Here is a 23,080-nt window from a genome sequence, read left to right as displayed (position 1 = left end):
CGGTTGCCATGGAGACACAGCTGGCGGCGTCTCGGGAGCGCGCACGTCGGGCTGCAGCGAGCGACGGGGAAAGAGCCGGCGGCCATCTTGAGGAAACTTTTATAAGTTGCTGAAACGCTGGAACGGTAAGTACAAACCAGCTAGAAATGTCATTTACAGGGGGGCTTAGTAATGTGTACTTAATGGGGGGGACTGGGCAAAAAAAAAATTTAACTGCTTCCTCGAGACATCTCCTTTAAGTGTAGTGTGTAGCGCACATCTGCTTAACTGTAGTGTGTAGTGCACGGCTGCTGAAGGCAATGCGCGTGCACGCTGTGTAGTCACGTGGTGCCGAAGAGCCAATCAGGTGGCTCTAATCAGCAGCGCTGCTTAACCTAAGCGTAAACTACAAATATGCACACTGGGCTGGGAGGCATGCGGCTGGGAGAGCTGTTGACGGAAATAAGGGAAGGTGCAGCGAGCGGCAGCGCCGGCAGAGGGCGCCAGAGAGACGGAAGAGACTGAAGGAGGAAGTGGAGAGAAAAATAAGAAACAGGAAGCGAGTGACGGGCGGGGGCAGCGCGGAAGTACCGGGGGAAAGTTGGGCAAGAAGTGCTGGGCGGCCGGTCAATGGTGCGGCGGGCAGGAGACTGCAAGGAAGTGTCCCTCCGCCGGCAGGCAGCATGTCTCTCCTCCTCTCGCTGCTTCTCTATGGTAAGAGTGTAGCCCCCCATGTGTGGCCACTAGTCGCCCTCATGGTGGGGAGGTCCCAGCCCTCGGGTGTAACAGTGGCTGAGCCGCCATGGTGGTCCTACTGCCCCCCGCTGTGTGGAGCTCCTCGGAGCAGCCAATCAGGTTGCTGCTTTCACTTTACTGAGGGGCTCTGGAAAATGAGAGCTGGAAGCTGATTGGCTGCTCACTTCTCACACCTCTCAGGAGCGTCTGCCCTGGTCTCCTGTGCGGCGTGGGGGGGACGTGGGACAACATTTACACCACATCTCTGAGGTAGAAAAGCTGTAAATATTTGCGCCGTTCTCACTTGCGTAAATATTTGCCCCTCTTCGGTTTTTATTGCCGCTATATCCTCTTTTGTACAAGGGATAAGGCTTGACTGGCGATCTAATCCGCCATAGCTTACCGGAAGCTGCTGTACAGTGCCAGTCTACGGCTGGTGCCATCTGCCTCAGGCCGGTCTCACACAACCCCATTTGAATTGCGGACTCCGTGATCGCTGTCCGCACGGACAATATGTGGTAACATGCAGGCATTGAAAGGCATGGCCGCTGCGCTCAGACGTGCCGGAATGAATTACACGAGCGGAAGAAAGATGGCAGTACGCTCTATTTTAGCGCGGATTCTATGCGTGCGGCTCCATTGATCTCTATGGAAGCGAGCGATCCGCAGTGCGTGCATAATTTATATTGCATATGGGCGCAGATTTGCACGCGACTTGCTAGGAGACCAGATACGAAAAAGCTAGAATTCTGGGTGGTGAGAGCGAATACACGGCTCATGTGTGCGGAAAACCGTGCGCATGCGCGACCATTCACAATTCGTTTTTGCTATTATTCGCAGGCAGGATGTGTTCGTGTGCGCCCGGCCGTAGGGTTCATAAAGTGGCGCCTTTTATTGTAATTGCTGCATCTAAGGCGGCTCACACGGGTGATAAGATCGTGCGAGATGTGTGCGCTGCGAGCCGCACAGATATGAGCCCCACCGACACGTGAGCGTGGCTTTCCACATCAAGCTGTGATGGATGTGGGAAACAATTCGCGGCATGTTCTATCCTGCGCGTGCTCTCCCAGCGCCCATTGTGCTCAACGGGGCCGGCGGCAGCATCGCATCACGGGCACAGAGGACGCCATGCGATACGAGGGCTCCAGCTAAAAGCAATGGGAGAAACTCCACAAACCGTCGCCGCAGGTGACTGCGATCATCTGCGGCGGTGGCGGACCGCTACTTTCCTGAAGTGTTGCGAGGCGGTTTTCACATGAGAGTGCCTTGCATTCTCGGGCAATTCACATAGATGGCGAGCGCGATATGGGGGCGGGATTCACGGCCTGATATAGCGCTCGCCCGTGTGAAGTCAGCCCAACTGTCGGCACTTATCTAACTCGGGCATGTAAGACATAAGTCTTTAGTCGAACTCACACGAGCGTATGCGTTTTTGCGCAACAGTCATTTCGTATTTGCACGCACAACCGTGTTTTTTATTCTGCTTTTTACAGAAAAATTTAAAAAACGTACCAACGCTCCCAGAGCTTGAAATGGTTAATAGCTTCAGGAGTTCCAAATGTTCTCTTGCCCTTCTCAAATACACGGGGAAATAGAACATCCTACGGAATCGCGCGCACAAAATAGGTACCTGTGAACAAACCCGTAGCGAGCAGTGGGCTCTATTTTCCGCACATTGCGCTGGTAATGTAATAATATCATTAACCCCTTCCTGGCAGAAGTGTTTAAATGGCCAGACAGAGAGAACCAGACTGCAGGCTGTCAGTCGCGTACGGTAGTTTCCTAGGGCCTTATGAAGCCCCCTTCCTGCCCCTGTCTGTAAATGTGTGACATTCCGCAATACTGAAGTATTGCAGTATGTTATCCAAGTGATCAGACAATCGCTGCTCCAAGATCTATATGGGGACTCGTTTTTTAATTGGTGGTAAATTTAAAAATATTATGTAAAAAAAACCCCACGAATATGGCCCTGACTGTAACAGTCCGCTTTATTACATATACTGCATTATTACACCTGCATGGTGAATACAATAAGAAACAACTAACCCACAATACCAGAATAGGTACCCGTACTAGGGACCCTCTGACAGCAGAGTCGGTGCCGAGCGCCGTGCTGCATCGTTAGTGGATATTCATTAATGTCAGAGGTCAGGCCTGTGTAAGAGGACCCTTATAATGTTAGGCTTCCATCGGACTGCCAAGCTAATAAATGTACAGAATACACTATTTCTGTCATCTAGCGTGCCAGAAGCTGAGATGCCCATACGATCAGATGCCCGTCGGTACGCTCAGACGTGGCAGGTTTGTTGCAAGCGTTTCAGTGACTCCAATTAATTTGAACGAGCTTTGCAGAAATCCAAGCATAGAAGAGATTCCTGTGCCACCGTATGGGACGTGTCAGCTTGTACCACCCTTACTGTACCCAGCGCCTTGTAAGTGACCCTTCCTGCCTTACACTGAACTGTCTTGTCTTGCTTTCCTCCTAGGACATGTCGTAATGCTGAAAGGAGATTCCATTTATGGTAAGTTTGGAACTTGATAAACAACGTTAAAGGGGTTGTCTCGCGAAAGCAAGTGGGTCTATACACTTCTGTATGGCCATATTAATGCACTTTGTAATATACATCGTACATTAAATATGAGCCACACAGAAGTTATTCACTTACCTGCTCCGTTGCTGGCGTCCCCGTTGCCATGGTTCCGTCTAACTTCGGTGTCTTCTTGCTTTTTTAGACGCGCTTGCGCAGATGCATCTTCTCCCTTCGGCTGGTCTTGAAAGCATCGGCGTTTTGGCTCCGCCCCCTTGTACGCGTCATCGCGTAGCTCCGCCCCCGTCACGTGCCGATTCCAGCCAATCAGGAGGCTGGAACCGGCACACGTCATGGGGCGGAGCTACACGATGACGCGAAAAGGGGGCGGAGCCAAAACGCCGATGCTTCCAAGACCAGCCGAAGGGAGAAGATGCATCTGCGCAAGCGCGTCTAAAAAAGCAAGAAGACACCGAAGTTAGACGGAACCATGGCAACGGGGACGCTAGCAACGGAGCAGGTAAGTGAATAACTTCTGTATGGCTCATATTTAATGCACGATGTATATTACAAAGTGCATTAATATGGCCATACAGAAGTGTATAACCCCACTTGCTGCCGCGAGACAACCCCTTTAAGAATTTTTATTTTATTTATTTTTTTTTTTAAAGGAACGTTTATTTAACCAAAAGACAAATCTACAGTAACAGCAGACATCATAAAGAATGCACCCCTTGCTGATACATCACAGTACATGAGAGCTGGGGAAAAAAAGACAAAAGTGAAAACACTGAGTGGCTCGCATATTCGTGTGCATTTCTCATAAAACATAATACTTGACTGCTCATTTTCACATTTATCAACATAATGGAACAAACCCAAACCAGGGAGGGCTCCTAGTCCGGAGCCCCAAGACACCAGGAGAAAAAGGAAGAAGGAAAAAACAAAACAACCACAAAAGGGGCAAAAAAAATAGATAGACCCCCCCCCCCCTTAAACAACAACCCTGCGTGACTCTTAAAGAAAAAAAAGAATTAGCCTAAACAGTAGATCGGTTCAAGCAGGTATCCCTCACCATATCCATTCCCAATATCTACAAGGCATCTCTGCTGCAACGTTAAGAAATTTTAAACAAAATCTATTAAGACAAATGAAAAATTAAAATGTTTGCATTCTGCCTATATACCTAATGTTTAACCCCTTAAAGGGGTTGTCTCATGAAAAATATTGTGTACTCAAATCCAGTCCATAAGCGTCTTGGTATGTACACTTAAAAAAAAAAAAAAAATCTCCCCAGATATTCCAGGACTCGTGTTAGAATAGCGCCACCTGCTGTTTCTATTGTGTCCATCACAGTAAATGTCCCAAGGTGGTCACACATGCTCAAAGTGGAGGGTCCCTGGTGCAGTGAGCAGCTGAGTCTGAAGTTGCATTTGCGACCACTGCTTCATTTATTTTCCTCCTAATTGCAGGTGGTGCAGTGACCCCGCAGTGAAAAAGAGAGGGGAAAACAGGACCCCCGCTCTCAAGGCCCTTTTACATGCAACGATTATCGTTTAAAACTCGTTAAAATGATGGCTTTTGAGCGACAGTCATTGTTTGTAAATGCTACCATAGTGCACTTTTCGTTTTGAAGGATGATTTTTAGTTGAGTTTAAAAGCCATCATTCAGACCACATGCTGGAGCAGGAGATAACATTGTATTCTCTGTGCAGCCCCTGTGAGAAACCCAACCTCAGGCTGTTATCTCCACAGGAGCTAGAGATTACATTGTTTCCTCTAAGCAGCCCCTGCCAGAACAATGGAGCTAATTGCAGAGCTCAGACCCCCTGCTGAGTTCTGCAACAGCTCCCAGAGGCTCATTTACACGCAAATGAAGCCGATAAAGTACTAATGGGCATTAGTGCCCATTAAGGCCCATTTAGACACAACGATTATAGATTTTGGGATAAACGCTCAAAAGGGTTTTAAAAAGTTTCTCATGTTAAGGAACTGACATGGACTCATGCGGGTTAATTACTACCGGGTCGCTTTACTCCTTTGCTGTCATCACCGATCTGGTGGTCTGCCTGTGAGATGGACTGCTATCTATGGATATCTGATCTAATGGCTACAACCGATAGTGTTGATTATCAAACATTCTGCTGTGTCTCAGGACTCCGGTTGTCAGCCCAAGGCCAACCAGTAGTGAGCTAAGAGCAGAGAGGGGTGAAGGGGTTTGATAATATCCCTGTTACCCAACATGCTTTTTTGTGTCTTACTGCTATATTAGATTATCATTAGATGGACAAACCCACTGGATGTAAGGTTACGTCATGGCAGCGGGGTACTTAACACAACATGGCGCAACCTTACGTCATGTGGATGGTAGCGGCCTCCAGCTGCAACAGCGGAGGTGCATGAGGACAGAGACCCCCACTGTTAACCCTCCACATGCTGCGATCTATGCAGATCGTGGCATGTAAAGGGTTCACAGAGTGAGGGGGCGCTCCCTCTATGACGTCATCGGACCACTGCGATGTAATTGCGGAGGGCCGATGGGTTGCCGTGGCAACAGGATGCCAGATACAGGCGTCCTGGCTTGCCATTGCCTATGATTGCTATTATAAGCGATAAGGCATTGCAATACAGAAGTCCTGCAATGTCTTATAATAGCGATCATAGCTGCTATGGTTCAGGTCCCCTTCAGAGTTTAAAAAACCCAAAGAAATAGTGTTAAAAAAATTAAAAAAACAAAACGTTATTTAAGAAATAACCCACATAAGTGCTATCATCGTGTCCGTAACGACCTGTACTATAATTTGAGTACACAAATCATCCTGCGCAGCAAAAACTGTAAAAAAAAAAAAAAAAACAGGCAAAGTTTTATTTGTTTTGCCTCCCAAAAAGAGAAATAAAAGCGATCAAAAAAGCCACATGTACCCCAAAATGGTACACATAAAATCTACAACTTGTGGTGCAGAAGATAGCCCTCACAAAGCTCCTCACAAAGCTCCGGCCATGGAAAACTAAAAATAATTATATTCCCCCCCCCCCCCCCCCCCAAAAAAAAAAAAATATTAAAAAACAATGGCAGAATTGATGTGTTTTCTCTCCCTGCTTCCAAAAAAAATAGTTTTACAATACATTATATGCACCCAAAAATGGTACCAATAAAAACTATAGTTCGCTACGCAAAAAACAAGCCCTCATACGGCGACGGAAAAATAAAAAAAAGTTATGGCTCTTGATTGAAAAGTGGAAATAAATGTCCCCCAAAAATCGTTGCGTCCTTAAACCCAAAATAGGCCGTGTCCTTAAGGGGTTAAATATACCTGCAATTTGTGTGGTACTTGCAGGGCTTTTACTAAGGTTTACTAGAAGGTTTACTTACTGTGTAGCATTATATGAGATGAGCAGTAACAGAGGAGTTGACCACATATACAGCGGACCACCATGGAAGACCACCTTATGCATCTGCTGGGTATGAGCATTGGCGTCTGTACAGTCGGAGATTCTCGCACATGCTGTCTTTCCCAAGAGTTATATATTTAAGGAGGTTAGGGTAGGATTAAGGTTTTTTTTGTTTTGTTTTTTTTTGTGCTAATTCTAACCGTTTTTCCCTCTTGCCTGTCTTTGCAGAGTCATCGCCCTGCCAACCAGGCTTTTTTCACTGCAACTTCGGCTGCCTTCCGCTGTTTTCAGTCTGTGATGGCGTGTTTGACTGTGAGGATAAATCTGATGAAGTATCATGTTCGCCATATTGCAATTTTACACTGAAGGACTTTTATGGCGTCTTCTCTCCTCCTGGATATGCGAGTCCTCCCCCCTCCCCTCTCCCATCTCATTGCCGTTGGCTCATTGACTCTCAGGACAGCCGTGGGCTCGCTTTGCAATTTTCTGCACTCCAGCTTTCTGAACGAGATGCTCTCGTCGTTTACGAAAATCCCGTTGGGGAGTTTCCACGCCTTCTCCGCGCCTTGTACCATCAGAGCAATGGTAAATCTGTCACGGTGGAGTCTGTTGGGGGAAGAGTAACGATTATATATCGCTACGTTACAAACTTCCCCCATTATCCTAACATTGATTCTTCTGTAACATACGACTCCGGCTTTAGATTTCCCAGCAATGAGAACCCCGAGCCTCGCTTTACAGACCAAATGGGATCGCCACCTTCTCGGTTTCACTTCCCTAGCTTTAACATTCATAATGGATGGTTTCCAGCATTTCAGCCCCGAGGGTTTAATGCCACTTACCGAGTGCGAGGCTACTGCCTTCCGTGGGACCAACCTTGTGGCTCCAGCCCAGGGATTTTGTGGGATGACGGAGTGGAGGTAGGTGGTGGCTGTTTTTCAGACTCGCAGCGATGCGATGGAACCTGGGACTGTGCCAACGGCCGAGATGAAGTGAATTGTACAAATTGTCCCGAGGGGCATTACCCATGTGCGAGTCATGGCTGTTACCCCTCAAATGAGAGATGTAATTATCAAACTTCTTGCCAAGATAGTACAGATGAAAAGGGCTGCCGGGGGTGTCAGCCCGGTGGCTTCCATTGTGATTTGGAGCGCTGTGTGTATGAAGCGTGGGTATGTGATGGCCAAGCCGATTGCCGAGATGGAAGCGATGAGAAGAACTGTGGCTACACACTTCCCAGAAAAGTGATCGCCGCTGCTGTTATAGGAAGCCTGATCTGCGCTACTTTGCTTGTCGTAGCATTGGGATGTACGTGCCGACTGTATACTTCACGAGCGCGCGAATATAGGTAAGCTTCAATATTAATGGGGAGATCTTATGGATAATGATAAAGTCTGCACAGCTAATCTGTTGTTTTGTTTTTTCCCTTAAGTGTTTTTGCACCTTTATCCCGGAGTGATGCAGAATTGATCCAGCAGCAAGCACCGCCATCCTATGGACAATTGATAGCTCAAGGAGCTATACCGCCTGTTGATGACTTTCCCACGGAGTGTCCTAGCGATGTGAGTGTACATACCATACGCCTGTCTGCAATTAATTAGTTTGCTAGCATTCATTTAAAGGGAACCTGTCATCACCTTAAGCCCCATAAACTTGGTTACAGGGCTCAAAGGTGTATCTGGGGATTCATACTCGTCATGTGCCCCATTCCTGTGCTCTGTCCATTTACCCCAAGTGAACCCCTACTTCTGTAAAGGTGTCAGATTGTGTTGCTGTATTCGGGGAATCTTTTTAACCTGTCTCCAACGATGACCAGCTTTCACAGAACACGATTTGGGAAACGCTGAACTATCTAGAAGGGTGGCTGAGCCAAAGTCTTTAGTACATACAAACGGAATGGGAGATATCAGGAAGGACTTCTATGTCTCCTTCCTGCTGGATCCACTTCTGAGGCTGGTTTCACACGGCCGAGAAAATCTCGCGAGATCTGTGAGTTGCTAGACGCATGAATATGAACCCCATTCTTTTAAATGGGGTCACACATATGAGCGTTTTGCTCTTTTTTTTTTTTCCCGCACCGCTATGCGGGAAATAAATCGTGGCGTGCCCTCGCATCGCTCATTGTTTTCAATGGGGCTGGTGGTAGCATCGCACCACATGCTAGTTTCATTGGGGTGTTGCAAGATTTTCCCTATTGAAAACACTGAGAGAAACTCCGTGATTCTACGCCGTGGCAGAGGACCGCTACTCTCCCGAAATGATGCAAGGCAGTTTTGATATAAAAACGTCTCACATCCACGGGGATATCGCATGTTGGTGAGTGTGATATCCAGCTGTGACTCACAGCCCAATATCGCATTGGCCTGTATAAAGATGGCCTGACTTTGGCACAAAAAATGCATGAAAAACTGGCATAAAAACCTGCTTATGAAACCAACTAAAAGGGGTCTTCAAGTCTTCTGCATCTGTTTGATAGGTCAGAGTTCAACCACTGGGATCTGCACAAATACAAAAAAATGGGTAAATACGCAAGACAAATAAATCGCAGCATGCTCCATTTCTCTGCATACCACGTAGCGTGAGCGCTATACACTTATGTGGGCTGCGTATGATGCATACATTACGTATGGGCAGCATTTCCATACAAAAGTAACATTTTGCATGTCTGTGAGATACACAGCCGTATGTGGTCTCTGCCGGCAGAACGTATGTTAAGCTGAGTCCGTATACTCAGCAGTTTAATGGGGATTACCTACCATAAATGAGTGACCCCTCATAAGCTGCTAATCTGTAGGCCTGCATACATTTTTGCTGTTGTCCCCGTGCATATCTTTATTAAAAAAAAAAAATGTAAATCTGCTTTCTTTGTCTAAAGCTCCTATTCAGACCGACAGTATGTGTTTCCGTACTCGCAGGCAACAAACCCCATGTAGGCTGATCCTACAGTCATGGACTCTATACTAACTCATATGTGTAAGTTAGCCAGAAGTGGGGAGGGAGTATGACTGCGGGGTCTGAATACATTTCCCCTGCAGGGGCTACTGAAACATTTAGCTGACTGCAGCTCCCCCAGCAACCAGGAGATGGAGCCGCAATGATCAGCTGATCATGTGAAGGGGGTCGTCTCTGAGACAGCCTTATTAACCTGCATTAACGGCTAAACCTCATGCGGCAGTGTCACCAAACAATGAAGGCTATGGTTTCTTCAAGCCATCTGAAAAAAATCGTGTCCACATGCTGTGGATAAAATCCAATGACTGGTTTCACCAAAAATCTGTATATTAACCCCTCTATGCGGTGAAAATCTGCAGCACAAATTGACTTCATGCCGATTCAAAAATCTGCACCGCAGGTCTGTTTCCAATCCACAGCAAGTGAAAGAGGGTTGTTAAATCTCTACCACGTGCCTGGGTCGTGTGGAGGCATCCCAAAAGGGGCAAATACGGAGCAGAAACCTTTAAAGGCCACACAAAACGTCACTAGAGAACAGCCTTATGTTCGGCCGAGCTGATAATGCATCCGCATGGGGAGGGCCAGATGGAATCTGTGTTGGCCAAACGAGCATTCAGCCAAGAGCTATCTTATGGGGGTATTGTCACATGTAGAGCCCCCGCCCCACCCCCCGGCCCCTTCTAAAAAGAAAAAAAAGTATCAATCCTTCTGCATCTTTCTCGTTTTTTTTTGTATTTTCCTTTTGGAGCAGTTCGCAATATTTGTGACTGCAGCTTATAATAATAATATAATAAAGGTGTACTATGTGCAATAGGTCAAAAATGACAAACAGATGTAGCAAGGGAAGGGGGCAGTGGACCGGAATGAACAGGAGCATGGTGTACAGGTAGATTGCTCACTTGATGGAGGCAGCAAATGCATAAATAGGAACACCTACAAGTGTGGTTCAGAATAGAAACGCACACAGTGAGGAGGATAAAAAGAAAGAAGCGCCGGCGCTCAGTCATTCTCCGTGAGTGTCCCACACTGACACTAGCAATCATCTTAATAACTGGCAATTATGCCTGTAATGGAAGAGAGAAGCTGCGTTTCCTGGAACATATATTGTCTCTGAAGCAAACCATCCGTGTGCGCCATCTAGTGGTCGCTGCAAATGTTCTTGCCGAGAATTTACCAGTTTATCTTGGATCGGTCTTGTTGCTAGCCGGAGATGGGCTTTTTTGTATGTATTTTTAAAGGGCTTATTTAAAAAAGAGAAGCTTTGTAGCAAAATTTGATACTTTTTAGCAATTATGATCTTGTAGCATTTTTTTTTTTTTTTCTGTAAGGTCCCAAAATGAGTTACTTGATATCTTGGGGAAGTCTCGCAGGGGCGCTCACTCGTAAGGGTGCGGTCCCTGCACAATGATGTTAGTATTTGGGTCTTATAGGGCAGTAACCTTTCCAGCAATCAAACAATTTGCTCATTTGTCACTGATCACATCTTTTATGACGGCATAACATTCATTTGTGAGCAGCACATCTGCCTGTCACTTGTAATGGACACATAGACCTGTATGAAGAGCCGGACATTGATTTGCAGGAAGCTGCCATCCAATAGGTGGCGCTGCAGAGGTATTATTCCATCTTCCTTATTTGCATATATTTCCCAGAGGAGCATGAATGGCCTTATAAGTCTCCTCGCACCTTCTAGGTGCTCTCCTTTAAGGAGTGATGATATCCATCTCGACTTATACATGAGGGGGACAACAAATAATTGTATACATGGGGAAAAAAACACAATTATAAAGAAAAATGCATCACAACGAGCACCATTGATTTCCTACATCATCCATACATTGCAGAAACAAGCATGTAGAAAGAAGAAACCCTTAGCTATTGATGCTTTATTACTATTCAGGATCCCCCCCCCCTCCCCCCGTACCACTGCCTACTAGCTCTTTTTTAATATTTGTATTTATTTAGACATTGCAATTTCCAGTAAAGGGAATAAGCAGCAAGAGGATAGTATAAAGGCTTTGAACATCAAAGTCAATGTGTGACCCTTGGGCAAGAGCATACAATGAATCTGAAGTACTAGGGTGGCACTATCTATATATCAGATGCGCTCATTTAAACATATCACAATTCCCTGCACTGCGGAGAGGCGCAAAGGAAAGCGGCATCTTGGTCGGGCGAACTTGAAAGGGAGAAAAAGGAGGAGAGCGAAAAAAGAGAGGTGGGAACGGGGACCTTCTTCTGCAGAGCCAAGCTAGAATCTGGTCACATAATGTGAAACCCTACTACAAAGAGATTAAAAGTCTATTATTTGGGGAAGGCAAGACACATGTGATCCAAACTCTCCGAAATCTATCATTGCGGTCCATGACAATAGAAGTTAGCTCCTCATTAAACAAGTACCAATTCAGCTGTCTCTTTACCTTAGAAAAGCCCAAGGAAGCTTTTTCCATGATTGGACAATGACCTGTTCGGTAGCAAGAAAGAAAAAGATCAGTTGCTGAGAGTCTGAGAATTCTTAGCAGTTCTCTTTTTCAAAAGGGCTTCCTATAGGGTTTTCTGTATATTACATCCTGTTACGGAGTAGATTCTAAAACCGCTGCATTGGAGGGAGTGCAGGACCACCAAGCATGAAACGTATCCCCAGGGGGGAAATAACAACCGCAGGAGCAATATGCGGGGTATCCAGGCACTCCATGGGATAGTCAAGTAGGACGAAGTACCAAATAGAACTTTAAAAGAGGGGTCTCTAGCATTACTATATTATGGGCACGCTTGTTAGCGGAATCCCATATTTGGGACCCATAGAGCTTCGGCGACAGTAGATCCTAGGCCCCTAGTGTGTCTCAAAGGGTGTTGGGGTCAGGGAGAGTTGGTGTTCTTGAGGAAAGAAGATACAAAATGTTTAAGTTGTAAGTGTCAAAGTTCAGAGGAGGGCAAATCAGATGTCCTTTAAAGTGTAGAAAAGGAACGAGGTGCCTTCCAAAGAAAGTAGATGATGTAGTTTAGTGCGACTCCTGACTGTCCGTGTGCTGAAAGATTGAAGGGAACAAGGAACTCCACATGAGAGGCAAATGAGGGGGAAATTAAGACACTTCAAAATTCAGCCCTAATAGGAGGCTTGTGCATCGGTGGAGTCCACAGGACTGAATCAGTAATAAGAGGGGAGACCTTAAGGGCCTATTGAAAATAAATAAAGAGGAGCATTGGTTGTTGAATGAAGAAGGGCCAATTGGTTATCTGGGCTACCTGGTGGTAATATTTCAAGTAATTTGGAGCACCTTTCATTCTGAGGAGCGTGAAACCCTCGGAAAACGGTCCTTCCAAACAAGGAAATTAACATTTTGTTGAAATATTTTCAGGATATGAACCGGGAGAGCTCTGAAAGAATGAGTTGCCCACTAGCTCTTCCACACTGATGGATTGCTTGGCATTAGAAGACCGTTAAAAGGGTTTTCCAGGCGCATGTAAACTTGCATGGCTCCAAGATGGGAAAAAGTTTCAATATACATGCAGCATGAACTTTTATTTCTTCTACCGCCATCAAGGAAAGAAGAACCCTGTCCATGACCATCGCTCTTGTAGTTGTCCTCCTCCCACCCCATCATGGTTTTAGCCAGATACTAAGTGCTACTAAGAATGCTGCTGCAGCAGTGGTACTCCATATGTGCCACTTTTTCCCCAATGGACCACTGGAGCATCTTCATCATAGAGTAACCCCCCCCCCCTTCTTTTTAAGGCTTGCTTGTTAAGAGCAGCTCTCATCCTGGAAGACCTTCTGCTGTCTTATTACATGGCGGCGACTCATGTGAATGGTCTTCTGTAATACTACATTTCCCTACAGAAGTTACTGCAGAGGAAATGTCAGATTGGCCAGTGTCTTCCAGCAAAATTAACTGTTTGCCCGAATGCCAAGCGCAAGACTCAAGGCGATCGGCTGATTGTAGGGCTTGAAAAGTATTTCCCGGACTCATTAAATCGACCTTTAGTCCCATCCTCAGCACAGGTGCTCTTGGAGTTTCTTCCCTGTCTCTTCACTGTCCTGCAGCTCTGACAGCCGTAGGGGTCTCCTGGTTGAATGATACAGCTGTCAATCAGAGCTGTGGAGAGGGCGGGCACTTGAGGAAGAAGCCCCGCCTCCAGAGCGGCAGCTAGGAATAAGCTGATTTCATCAGTCATGGAGATACTAACCTATATAGATATGCTTCAGCCCTGCTCCTCTATAGCATTGTATTGGCAGCACTGCTAACAGACTAAGGGCTCGCTCACACGAGCTTATACGTATTTGTTGTACACAATCTGCAGTTTTGACCGTGTGAACATGCGTATTTAATGGTTTCTTGCAGGCTTTTTTGCACGCGTATTGGCTGCATATGCATCGCATGTTTTACGTGCTCAAAAAAACGTAAGCAGGCCCAGAGGATGTCAGAACTGTCCGTCTCCGGTCTCTGAGCACCAGCATAAATACGCATGTGGCATGTTTGTAAAACGCACCAAAATAGGACACGTTGCAATTTCTTTCACACGCATTAAATATGCATGTTTGAATACCCCATTGCAAATCAATGGGGTTTCAGCACTGCAAATTACATAGCAAAAATCCGCTTGTGTGAGTGAGCCTTTAACGTGTATTCCTATCATAGAGATTGACCCCATTATGCCTCAGCTCATCCCAATGGCCACCACATCCAGACTTCAAGAGGGGACTAGGTTTATAAAAGCAGCCACGCACCCTGTGTTATGCTGTTTCCCTAGCTCCCATAGAAGTGAATGGGAGATATGTAATGCCGCAGTACAGCCAGCTGCCCTATTTCCGCATCTCAGAAGTTAAACTTCTATGGGACTTACAGAAATTGCATAGCACAGGGTGTTTCCACAAACCCCGCCACCTCTCGCACCCTGGTTGAGGCGGACAGGCTCCTGGTCGGAGCTGAGAGTAACTTTAAGTGCTGTTTTTTAGATTTCCTTTTTAATTAGTAATTTAGCCTTGATCATCTGTTCCAGTGAATACTCTTTCAAGTTGTTATAATAGATGTAAATGTTGTTAAAAAGACCCGTTTTCTGTCTAAATATACGTGTTCTGTTAACGGCCGCACGTTGTTTTAACAATCACTCATATCATGCTTGCAACATCAAAAAAACAACACATAACCCTTAATGTTTCATTCTGCTCTTATCATAGGGCTCGTTCATGGGAAACCTTCGCAGTCTACTACAGTTCCTACATCAGACACCACCTCTTCCTACCGGTGGCCTAAATGAACTACCTCCTAGGCGCCGCCCCCCACGCCCCGTTAGGCGCCTTATCAGAAGACTTCGCAGATGGGGTCTGCTTCCTCCCCGAACACAGGGGACCCAGACTGAAGCGCCGCAGAATCCAAGCACCAATCCATCGCAGCTGACATCAGAAAGCAGTGACCAGACCTCCGCTCCACTTCTCCCATTGAAGACCCCTTTAGACTCCCTTGCTTATTCTTTTTCCTTGACTGAGCCTTCACCTTCTTCCCAGCACACCTTCCCAGTGGAGGATAGGAGTGGACTTATGATGGGGGTGATGCAAGTGGTGCGGGAAAGGGTCTTGCATCCCCTTGGTGCCGAAGATCTTGGCGAGAGGTTTGGGGAGGGTGCGGCGGGACTGGTAGGAGTTGAAGAAGAGGATGAAATGCTCTTGTTGCCACTTGCAGAAGGCTATGATGGGGCAGCAGGAGATGTGGGGTTACTTTTATGTTAGCATAGCCTCTTCCCTAACCTCACTAAAGATTTGCACATAGTGAAGGGTTCTGCGGAGCTTGTATACAATTGCCTGATAAGTGCTTGAAGCTTAGTGAAGATCAACTTTGATGACAAATGGGTTTGTTGAATTGGATGGACACATCCGCATGGTGCAGAGATTCTAATGACTTGCGTCTTGAATCTGTGTGTTGAGCTGTGGGCATTGCCAGTGCGGTGTTTCTCAAATTCAGTATAACCAATAAGCTGTGCTATAACTCGGCTTTGTTCGGTGCAATTTCACTTTGCGGAAGCCTTAATTCTGTAAATCCACATTTAACACCAATTTACAGTTTATATAGAGATATAAACTATACATTTTAGTAGCTTTGTACATTGCGATACATCTTGTACATAGTAACAGTCTGTATTCTAGCCCAGAGCTGCATTCACAATCTGACTGTTTTAGTCAACAGACACAACCTTAAAACCTCTTCACATCCTTGTACGGGGTCGGGTGTAAAGACCATGGGGGGGATCTATTAACCGCAGCTAGTTTTATCTTGTTTGTCACATTTTGTAGAATAATTTGCAACTTTTTTAAATGGACGAGAAAAGCGGGTAGGGTTCCAACAGAAGTTGGCATAAATTAGAATGCATACCTAGGCCTGCTCATATCAGACATGGATTTCTAAAATAAGGCTAAACAGAGATGCCTTACGATTTATTACAAGGGGCACCTCTAAATAAACTTGGCGCATTTTGCTCTAATGTAGTATTAGATGCCGTTTTAAATCTCCCCCCTGGTTTTCCAAAAATGCCAAATACAAGTGCTGTGCAAACATTAAACAAGTCACAAATACCGAGAGATTGCAGATCTAAGGCCTAAAAATGCGACTTGTTTGCAGCTGCCTGTGGCATTGAAGTCGCGTGACTATTTTGGAGTGCCATTTGGCTGAAATTTAGGATTTGCAACGCCCATTAGACATGTTTAAGCATTTTTTTTTTCCAAGTGTTGAGTCAGAGGTGATTTACAGTAAAGAAGTCTTTCAGAACTTCACTTATTGGTGACCTATCCACAGGATAGTTAATCAGTAGATGATTGGCAGAGGACTGCCGCTCAGGTTCCCCACCAGTTGGCTGTTCGCCATGCCCATTGGCATTGCAGACAGACGTAAATAGATAGTTGTCCGTATCGCAGCAGCCCGGTTCCATAATGCACCACATTCTGTGTCTGGAAACGTTACTTGAGATTTGCAAACATATATCTAGCGAGTTTGGATTTTTTGATGTCTGTCCTGTCACAATCTTAACTACACTTGACAAGCGTCACAATGTAAGATAGCCACCTTGCAATCTCGTTACACGACGAAAGTCACCGTGTATCCCCAGCCCAAATCCATCAAAACTGCAGCTTGGACTACCATGCGGATTTAGTACAAGAGTATCTTTGCAAATACTTTGCTTTATCAACTTCTTATATGAATTCATGTTTTATATAAACTGTAAAATGCTGTTCAATACACTTTCAAGGTTCTTTTACATACGTGAATTTAAAGGGCATCTGTCATCACCTTTTAAGCCCCCTAAACTACATTATGGGGCTGAAAGGTGAAGGAACGGGTAGGGGTCTGAGGGGGCTGCTCTTTGTACTCGCCGGATCCCCCGTTCTAGTGCTGTGCCCCAGAGAAATCAGCAGCCGCACACAGCTCAACTCTTCTTCACAAGGTGTGAACCCCCCCCCCCCCCCCCCCATTGAGATGAATATAAACAACTCGCCTTCTGGGACCTGGTCTTTATTTTGGCAAAAAGGAACTGGGAACCTGAGATACGTTGTGTCAACAAGCCCATAAAGTCGATATATAAAAGCCCTTAGGCTAGGTTCACACAGGGCAGATTTGCCATGGAAATTAGCCGCAGCGAAAAGCCGTGAGATTTCCGTGGGATCAGCTCAGCTTCAAAACCTGCGGGGCTTGGAGCGGCTTTGTTGCATGCTTTTCTGCTGCAGACTGCTTTCCCATAGAGAGGAGCGAGGCTGCAACGGGGGAAAAAAAAATTCACATGCTGCGACCCGGGAACTCACACCGCATCACCGGGTTTGCCCCAACGGATTGTCCGCCCCGTGTGAACGAGATCTTTGACAAATCTTGTCCACATGGCTGGCTAATCCCAGGATTAGTGGCTGCAGGTGGACTTGCTGCAGCGAAACTCTGCACAAAAATTCTGCGGCAAATCCGCCCTGTGTGAAGCCAGCCTTACATTTCCTATGCTAACATGCACTCCTGCCTTGCTATGTTATCTAGGGTTCATCCAACCTTCTCTTCCAGCCTATAAATCAATGTACTTTGTGACTACTATCAGTGGTGGAAAGGTCAAATCCAGGTAAGCAGTGATGATGGACTCGTCTATAATAGGTATATTGGTATTCTGAATATGGTTTTAGGCGTACAATTTTATGGCCTCCCGTTTTACCGGTAATTGCGGGTCTGTAACTGGGCTTGTGCAGCTCTGCAATTAGCCGAAAAATGTGAGTGTTAACCTGCAGCCAAAAAAAAATACTTGTGTAATAGTACCCTCAGATTTTAGAGAACCCACACAAGTATTTTTAGTCACCCTTAGGTAATTAACAGGTGCAAGTTGCATTCCTTGAGTTATAGAATAGGATTCATTGTTTGCACCCTTAATTGAGTAGTGTTTGAAAATCAGCAGAGGGTTTGAAAGAGCCCAAGTATTGCCTGGCACACACGTTCATAGCCCTCGTTCACACAAGGGTAGGTGTCCATAGTGGTAGGTTTCGGATACTGCATTAGACATGCTGTTGTTCACATGTTGTGTTTTGGTTTTCTTTTCTACCCTTATGTCTAAACTTCAATATGCCGCATGCTTGATCATCCGTGTTGGTACGGCGCTCTCTCCATAAGACCCTGGAGCCTGAAGAAAACCCGGATCTTATTGAGAACATAAGTAATGGCCGTAAATACCGTAAAACAGATCTGTATTATGTGTCCATAGTTGGGTCTGGTTCAAGCGTGTCTGACTGCTTGTGCAAGGATTCCTGCACACGTAGTCTTTACTGGTTTTTTGAGTGGAAAAAGTTAGAAAAATCGCAGGCACTTTTTGACTATTTCCTGCACTGCATCAAACAACCATTAGGCCAGTTTCACACAGGTTATTTCTTTTATTCTACAAAGAGCGTCCTTTTACATTTTGACGCAGAAGCATAGTTTTTGCCAGAAAAAAAATGTCCTGATGTTTGTTGTAGTCAGTAATAAGATATGGAAAGCCCTACAAACATTGCGGAGCCCCACATGCTGTCTCGCGTTTTTCTGTAGGCGTCTCTATAAAGAAAAAGTAAAAAAAAAACGTGTAAATAAAAAATGCAGACGGCCTTCGAAAACTTGCTATTTTTCTGGTGCTTTTTCCCATAGAAAGAACACCAGATAAAGGACGGCCTGTGGCACCTAAAGAAGACAAAAATGTTTCAATGATACACACCGGGTGTTGTTTTTAATCAAATGTAATGGTCACATGTGGTTCTCTAGTGCATGAGATTCGTGACCCCTTACCGACTGCCTTATAGTCTTTGACCTGCGGCCTTCTTATGGCAGCACTTCAGAAGATAGCAGTGCTGTTCAGGTCACACGTCTGTCCCCATACTTGGCCGGTTACTAACAGCATTGGCTCATGATCAGAAAACAAGAACACTTGTGTCTGATCACTTTAGATGCCTTAGAAATGGCCACTGTGGCAACCCCACCCCCATGTCTGCCATAAGCCTATTAGACTTTTGTTAAAGAGGTCTTCTTTTCAGTAAACCCCCCCCCCCCAAGTGAATAAAAAAAGCTAACATACATTTATGTGTAGTCAAATAGTGCCATTGCAAACTACAACTTGTGTCTCACAAAATAAGTCGTTGCACAGTTTGGAATAAAAATAACGTTTTGGTTCTTGAAATACAAAAGTCGAAAAAGGGGAAAAAGCAGATGTGTCACACATGATTGCTGTGTGAGATTGTTCTCGGTGAGAGAAACCAAGTAATACCGTAGATATCATACCTTTTTAATGGCTAACAAAAATACATGATACAGCGAGCTTTCGGGTTCTTCTATTGACCCTTCAGCAAGCTTAAATGAAACTGGTTTGGATGGGGCACAGATATAACATACAAATGCAGAGAGGACACCCCTCTTGATCTAAATAAATGTTCACACACAGAAATTTGAGAATGTTTCGCACTCAAGACTTAAAATAACATCAAACAAACTGAGCAAAGAGATAAATGCTTAATCAGTCCACTGAGCTAAGGAATGTGACAGTTTTGTCATTCTGTATTTGTATGTTATATTTGTGCCCCGTACAAACCAGTTTCATTTTAGACTGAAGGGTTGATAGAAGAACCCGAAAGCTTGCTGTAACATCATGTATTTTTATTAGCCATTAAAAGGTATATCTACGAGATTACTTGGTTTCTCTTACTGAGGACAATCACACTTTGCTCTACTGGCTACACGGTACCAAACCCCTTTCTCTTTTGTTTTACACAATTGCTGTTGGATGGAGCAGGAATATCTGTGTTGGGTGTGCCTGAAAACAATGAAGTAGCTGTACAGTAAAGATGCAAGGTTATCTTCAGCTGTTCTCACTGGCTTCCCCATACACAGAATGTTTGACTCGGGTAGACTTCGTATTCAGGGAGATAAGCTGCAGCCAGACAGCTCTAGCAGCAGCTTCTCTCTCTTGGAACAAAAAAGAAATACGGTGAAATCACCCCACCCATCCTTCTCTCCCAACATCAACTGATTTGGGGGGGGGGGGGGGGAAGAGTTTAGTTGCCCCCAATACACATCAGAGAGTCATCTGGCTCTACCATTATTGGTGGGTTCAAATGACTAGACTTAAATGTGTTTAGGATCCTTTCGGCACGGAGTGTATTAAGAGGCACGTGCCATCAGAGTCCCTATTGAATGAGTTGATCACTTCATAATCTCTGCACAAACTTCCTCTGCTTACAATAAGAGTGGCCCCCGGCTTTTCTGCTCCGTTCATTGATCCGCTATGGCAGAGTTAGAATTTGGACGGCTTGATGGTATTTATTATTGGTTTTAGAGCATTTTTTTTTTTATCCATCTGTGCTGTATTATCAAGAGAGCTACTAGATGACGTATTTTATGCAAGCTTTAAAAGGTCCTTTAAAACGGAGTAAGGAGCATTCTAGGAAAAATGTCCTGCTCCATATTGTTTTACTACTGCTAAAGTCGCCGGAAGAAGAAACGCCAGAACGCATTATGATTAAAAAAATGCAAATTGTCTCAAAACCGCACAGTTCTCTCAAAATGAGTGAAATAATAAAATTGCTTATATGCTACAATACCGAAAGAAAAGAAGTACTTGGGATATGTACATACTGGAGACATAGATTGCCAACAGAACATCTGGGCATGCAAACAAGATTCAGACCAATCTTATCCTCCTGCTGCAAAATTCTTTGACCCGTGGCACATAATTTTTACATCTGCAGCAGGGCCGTTTCTACTGTGGATTTCTCCCCTTTCAGTGTTGCACGTGTGAATTGTGTTTTTCACTGTGTGCTGCTAATATAGTTGAAAAGTCCGATGGACCTAATAATGGAGCACAATTAATTCCTTTTTGATTTCCATGGGGCCATAAAAATCAACCGCTCTTAAGTGCCGTGTGTTGATTGCTAAAGCCTAAGGGCATGTTTGCATGGCTTGGAAATACTGCAGACAATCCACAGAATCTACAGTACTAGCATTGTGGATGGGATTTTAGAAATCCCATCCACTAGCCGTGGACCAAATCTGCAGCCTAAATTGACCCATGGTGTGGATTTAAAATCCACAACCTGTCAATTTATAGTGCAGATTTTTACGGTGGATTTAATAATGAAGGGGTGAAATCCGCAGGAAAAAAAAGGAAAATCCACAACATGTGAATATACGCTAAACACGCTGTTGTCAAGACGTGTCTCGCTTTCAAGGTTAGCCACCAAACTTTGAATATGTCAACATGTGGCATGTACACAGAATAGACTTTGTAAATGACTCTCCACATCTGACTGGCTTCACCTAATCACCTCGATCTTCTAGTTGTTTTTTGCTGTTTTGACAATCTGTGGGGTAAATTTCTTTCCATGTTACGTTGACTTTTTCTACAGAGGGGAATTGCCCCGGCACCTCTTTCCTAAATCCTTCGTGTGGAAATAGAATGAATTGTTTATTTTTCTACTGAAACGTATAACTAAATAGCTGAGTTTTTTGTAATTCGGTGCGCTGGATGTGTCGGGGTCCACAACACATCAGTGCTGGATGTCGCCTGAGTGAGGGGTTTCTCACGTTAAGGCTAGGTTCACACAGGATGGTTTTTGATGCTTTTCCTTTTTGGAAACCACAAATTGATCCCATCAAGAGGAGATGCAGAAAGGGAAGACCTTTTTACTGCTCCACTATCTGTAGGTCACATCCCAACTGTGAATCCTGGCCTGACTGTATTTTTGCTGCAGCTATGCAATGCCGCACTTCTTAATGACTGACATAACCAACCATTTTTAAAAATCTGTTCCGGACGGGGATGGTTTTGTCAGAGAATGAGTTAATGATTGGTGTGGGTTTGTACGCTGTGCTAAATTATTTATTTTCTGTGATTATATAAAAATAAATCTTTTAAAGTTCTAAAACTGTTGTTGGAAATTTTACTTTTGAAGCTCCACCTTTTGTTTGTAGTGTTCTGTGGTCGGGCTAAGCTTTATTTATCAGTAGGGTCACAGCAACAATTGCTGGCATTGGGTAATAAATCTTAAAAGTGAAGTCTAACCAGTTTTTTTTTTAAATGGATTATAACTTTTCTGTCCCTTCCTCAAGACATGCAGATTTTCTAGTCCGCTCGCCCATATGTAGGTGGCCTTGGTGTTTTTGTTCGTAGTAGAATTTTGCACCACCTGATAATCCACCCAGTTTGTCACCTCTAGAAGTCTGTGGGATCATACTGTATGTCCATATGCTTCCAATTTCACACATACAGACTTAATTCTGTCAGATTCCAAAAAGACCCAACAAAAAATTACCACGTTCCAATTAACCCTGTACAAGGCTTCCGTGGTGGTGTTGAGCAAAAAAACATAAGTGGAAAAAAAGCTAGAAGTATCATGCATTATTTATTTATTTTTTTTGTAATTGGTGTGTTTTGGTGCAGTTTTCGTCACCCATGCACTTTTTTTTTCTTTTCCCCCCTATAAAGATGTCTATATAAAAGCGTCAGGGGAAAAAAGGGCATCATTTAAAAAAACACGATTTACAGAGATTGGCTCTGATTTGAGTGGGGACACATGAGACCCCGCCTGGGAGTCCGCACCCTTTTGTGTTCCAAGACTAGTGGTGGTATCATCTACTAAACCTTGGACGATACCATGTGGCAGAGGTCCCAACACAGTCCATTTTCTGGACTGTCACTTCCAACACCACCCATTGTTGATGAGCAGAGTGGAAAAGGCTGACTGCTCAATCCCCTAAAACTCCTCTCCTGGATCCAACCATGCGACGGGGTACAGACCCTTTCTACAAACTTCATTTTAAAAAAGTCCCGCCCGGTGGGAATGCTGGGTTGGGAAATAGAGGTGTAAGGGGGATGTCTACTCTACGTAAGATCAGTTTCCACCTCTTATTTCCTAATCCAGCATTCCCACTGGGCGGGACCCAGGAACACTTTATGGGATGGGAGGCAAGAGAGGATCCAAGAGTTCTCCACCTCCTTAGCGGTTCTTTAATACCATT

At 44.9% G+C, this 23,080-nt stretch overlaps 1 protein-coding gene across 1 annotated transcript; it reads left to right on the top strand.

Moving 5' to 3' along the window:
* The first annotated feature begins 504 nt into the window (after positions 1 to 504).
* Positions 505 to 21,987, top strand: LRP10 (LDL receptor related protein 10). The gene is made up of 5 exons (XM_066603966.1): positions 505 to 693; positions 3,201 to 3,236; positions 6,864 to 7,983; positions 8,068 to 8,197; positions 14,767 to 21,987. Exons 1-5 carry the CDS (start codon positions 663 to 665, stop codon positions 15,313 to 15,315), a joined length of 1,866 nt encoding a protein of 621 aa, XP_066460063.1. The 5' UTR covers positions 505 to 662; the 3' UTR covers positions 15,316 to 21,987.
* The last annotated feature ends 1,093 nt before the right edge of the window (positions 21,988 to 23,080 follow it).

The sequence above is a fragment of the Eleutherodactylus coqui genome, chromosome 5, assembly GCF_035609145.1.
Source record: "Eleutherodactylus coqui strain aEleCoq1 chromosome 5, aEleCoq1.hap1, whole genome shotgun sequence".
NCBI classification, from domain to species: domain Eukaryota; kingdom Metazoa; phylum Chordata; class Amphibia; order Anura; family Eleutherodactylidae; genus Eleutherodactylus; species Eleutherodactylus coqui.
This window is presented reverse-complemented; position numbering and strand designations above follow the sequence as displayed.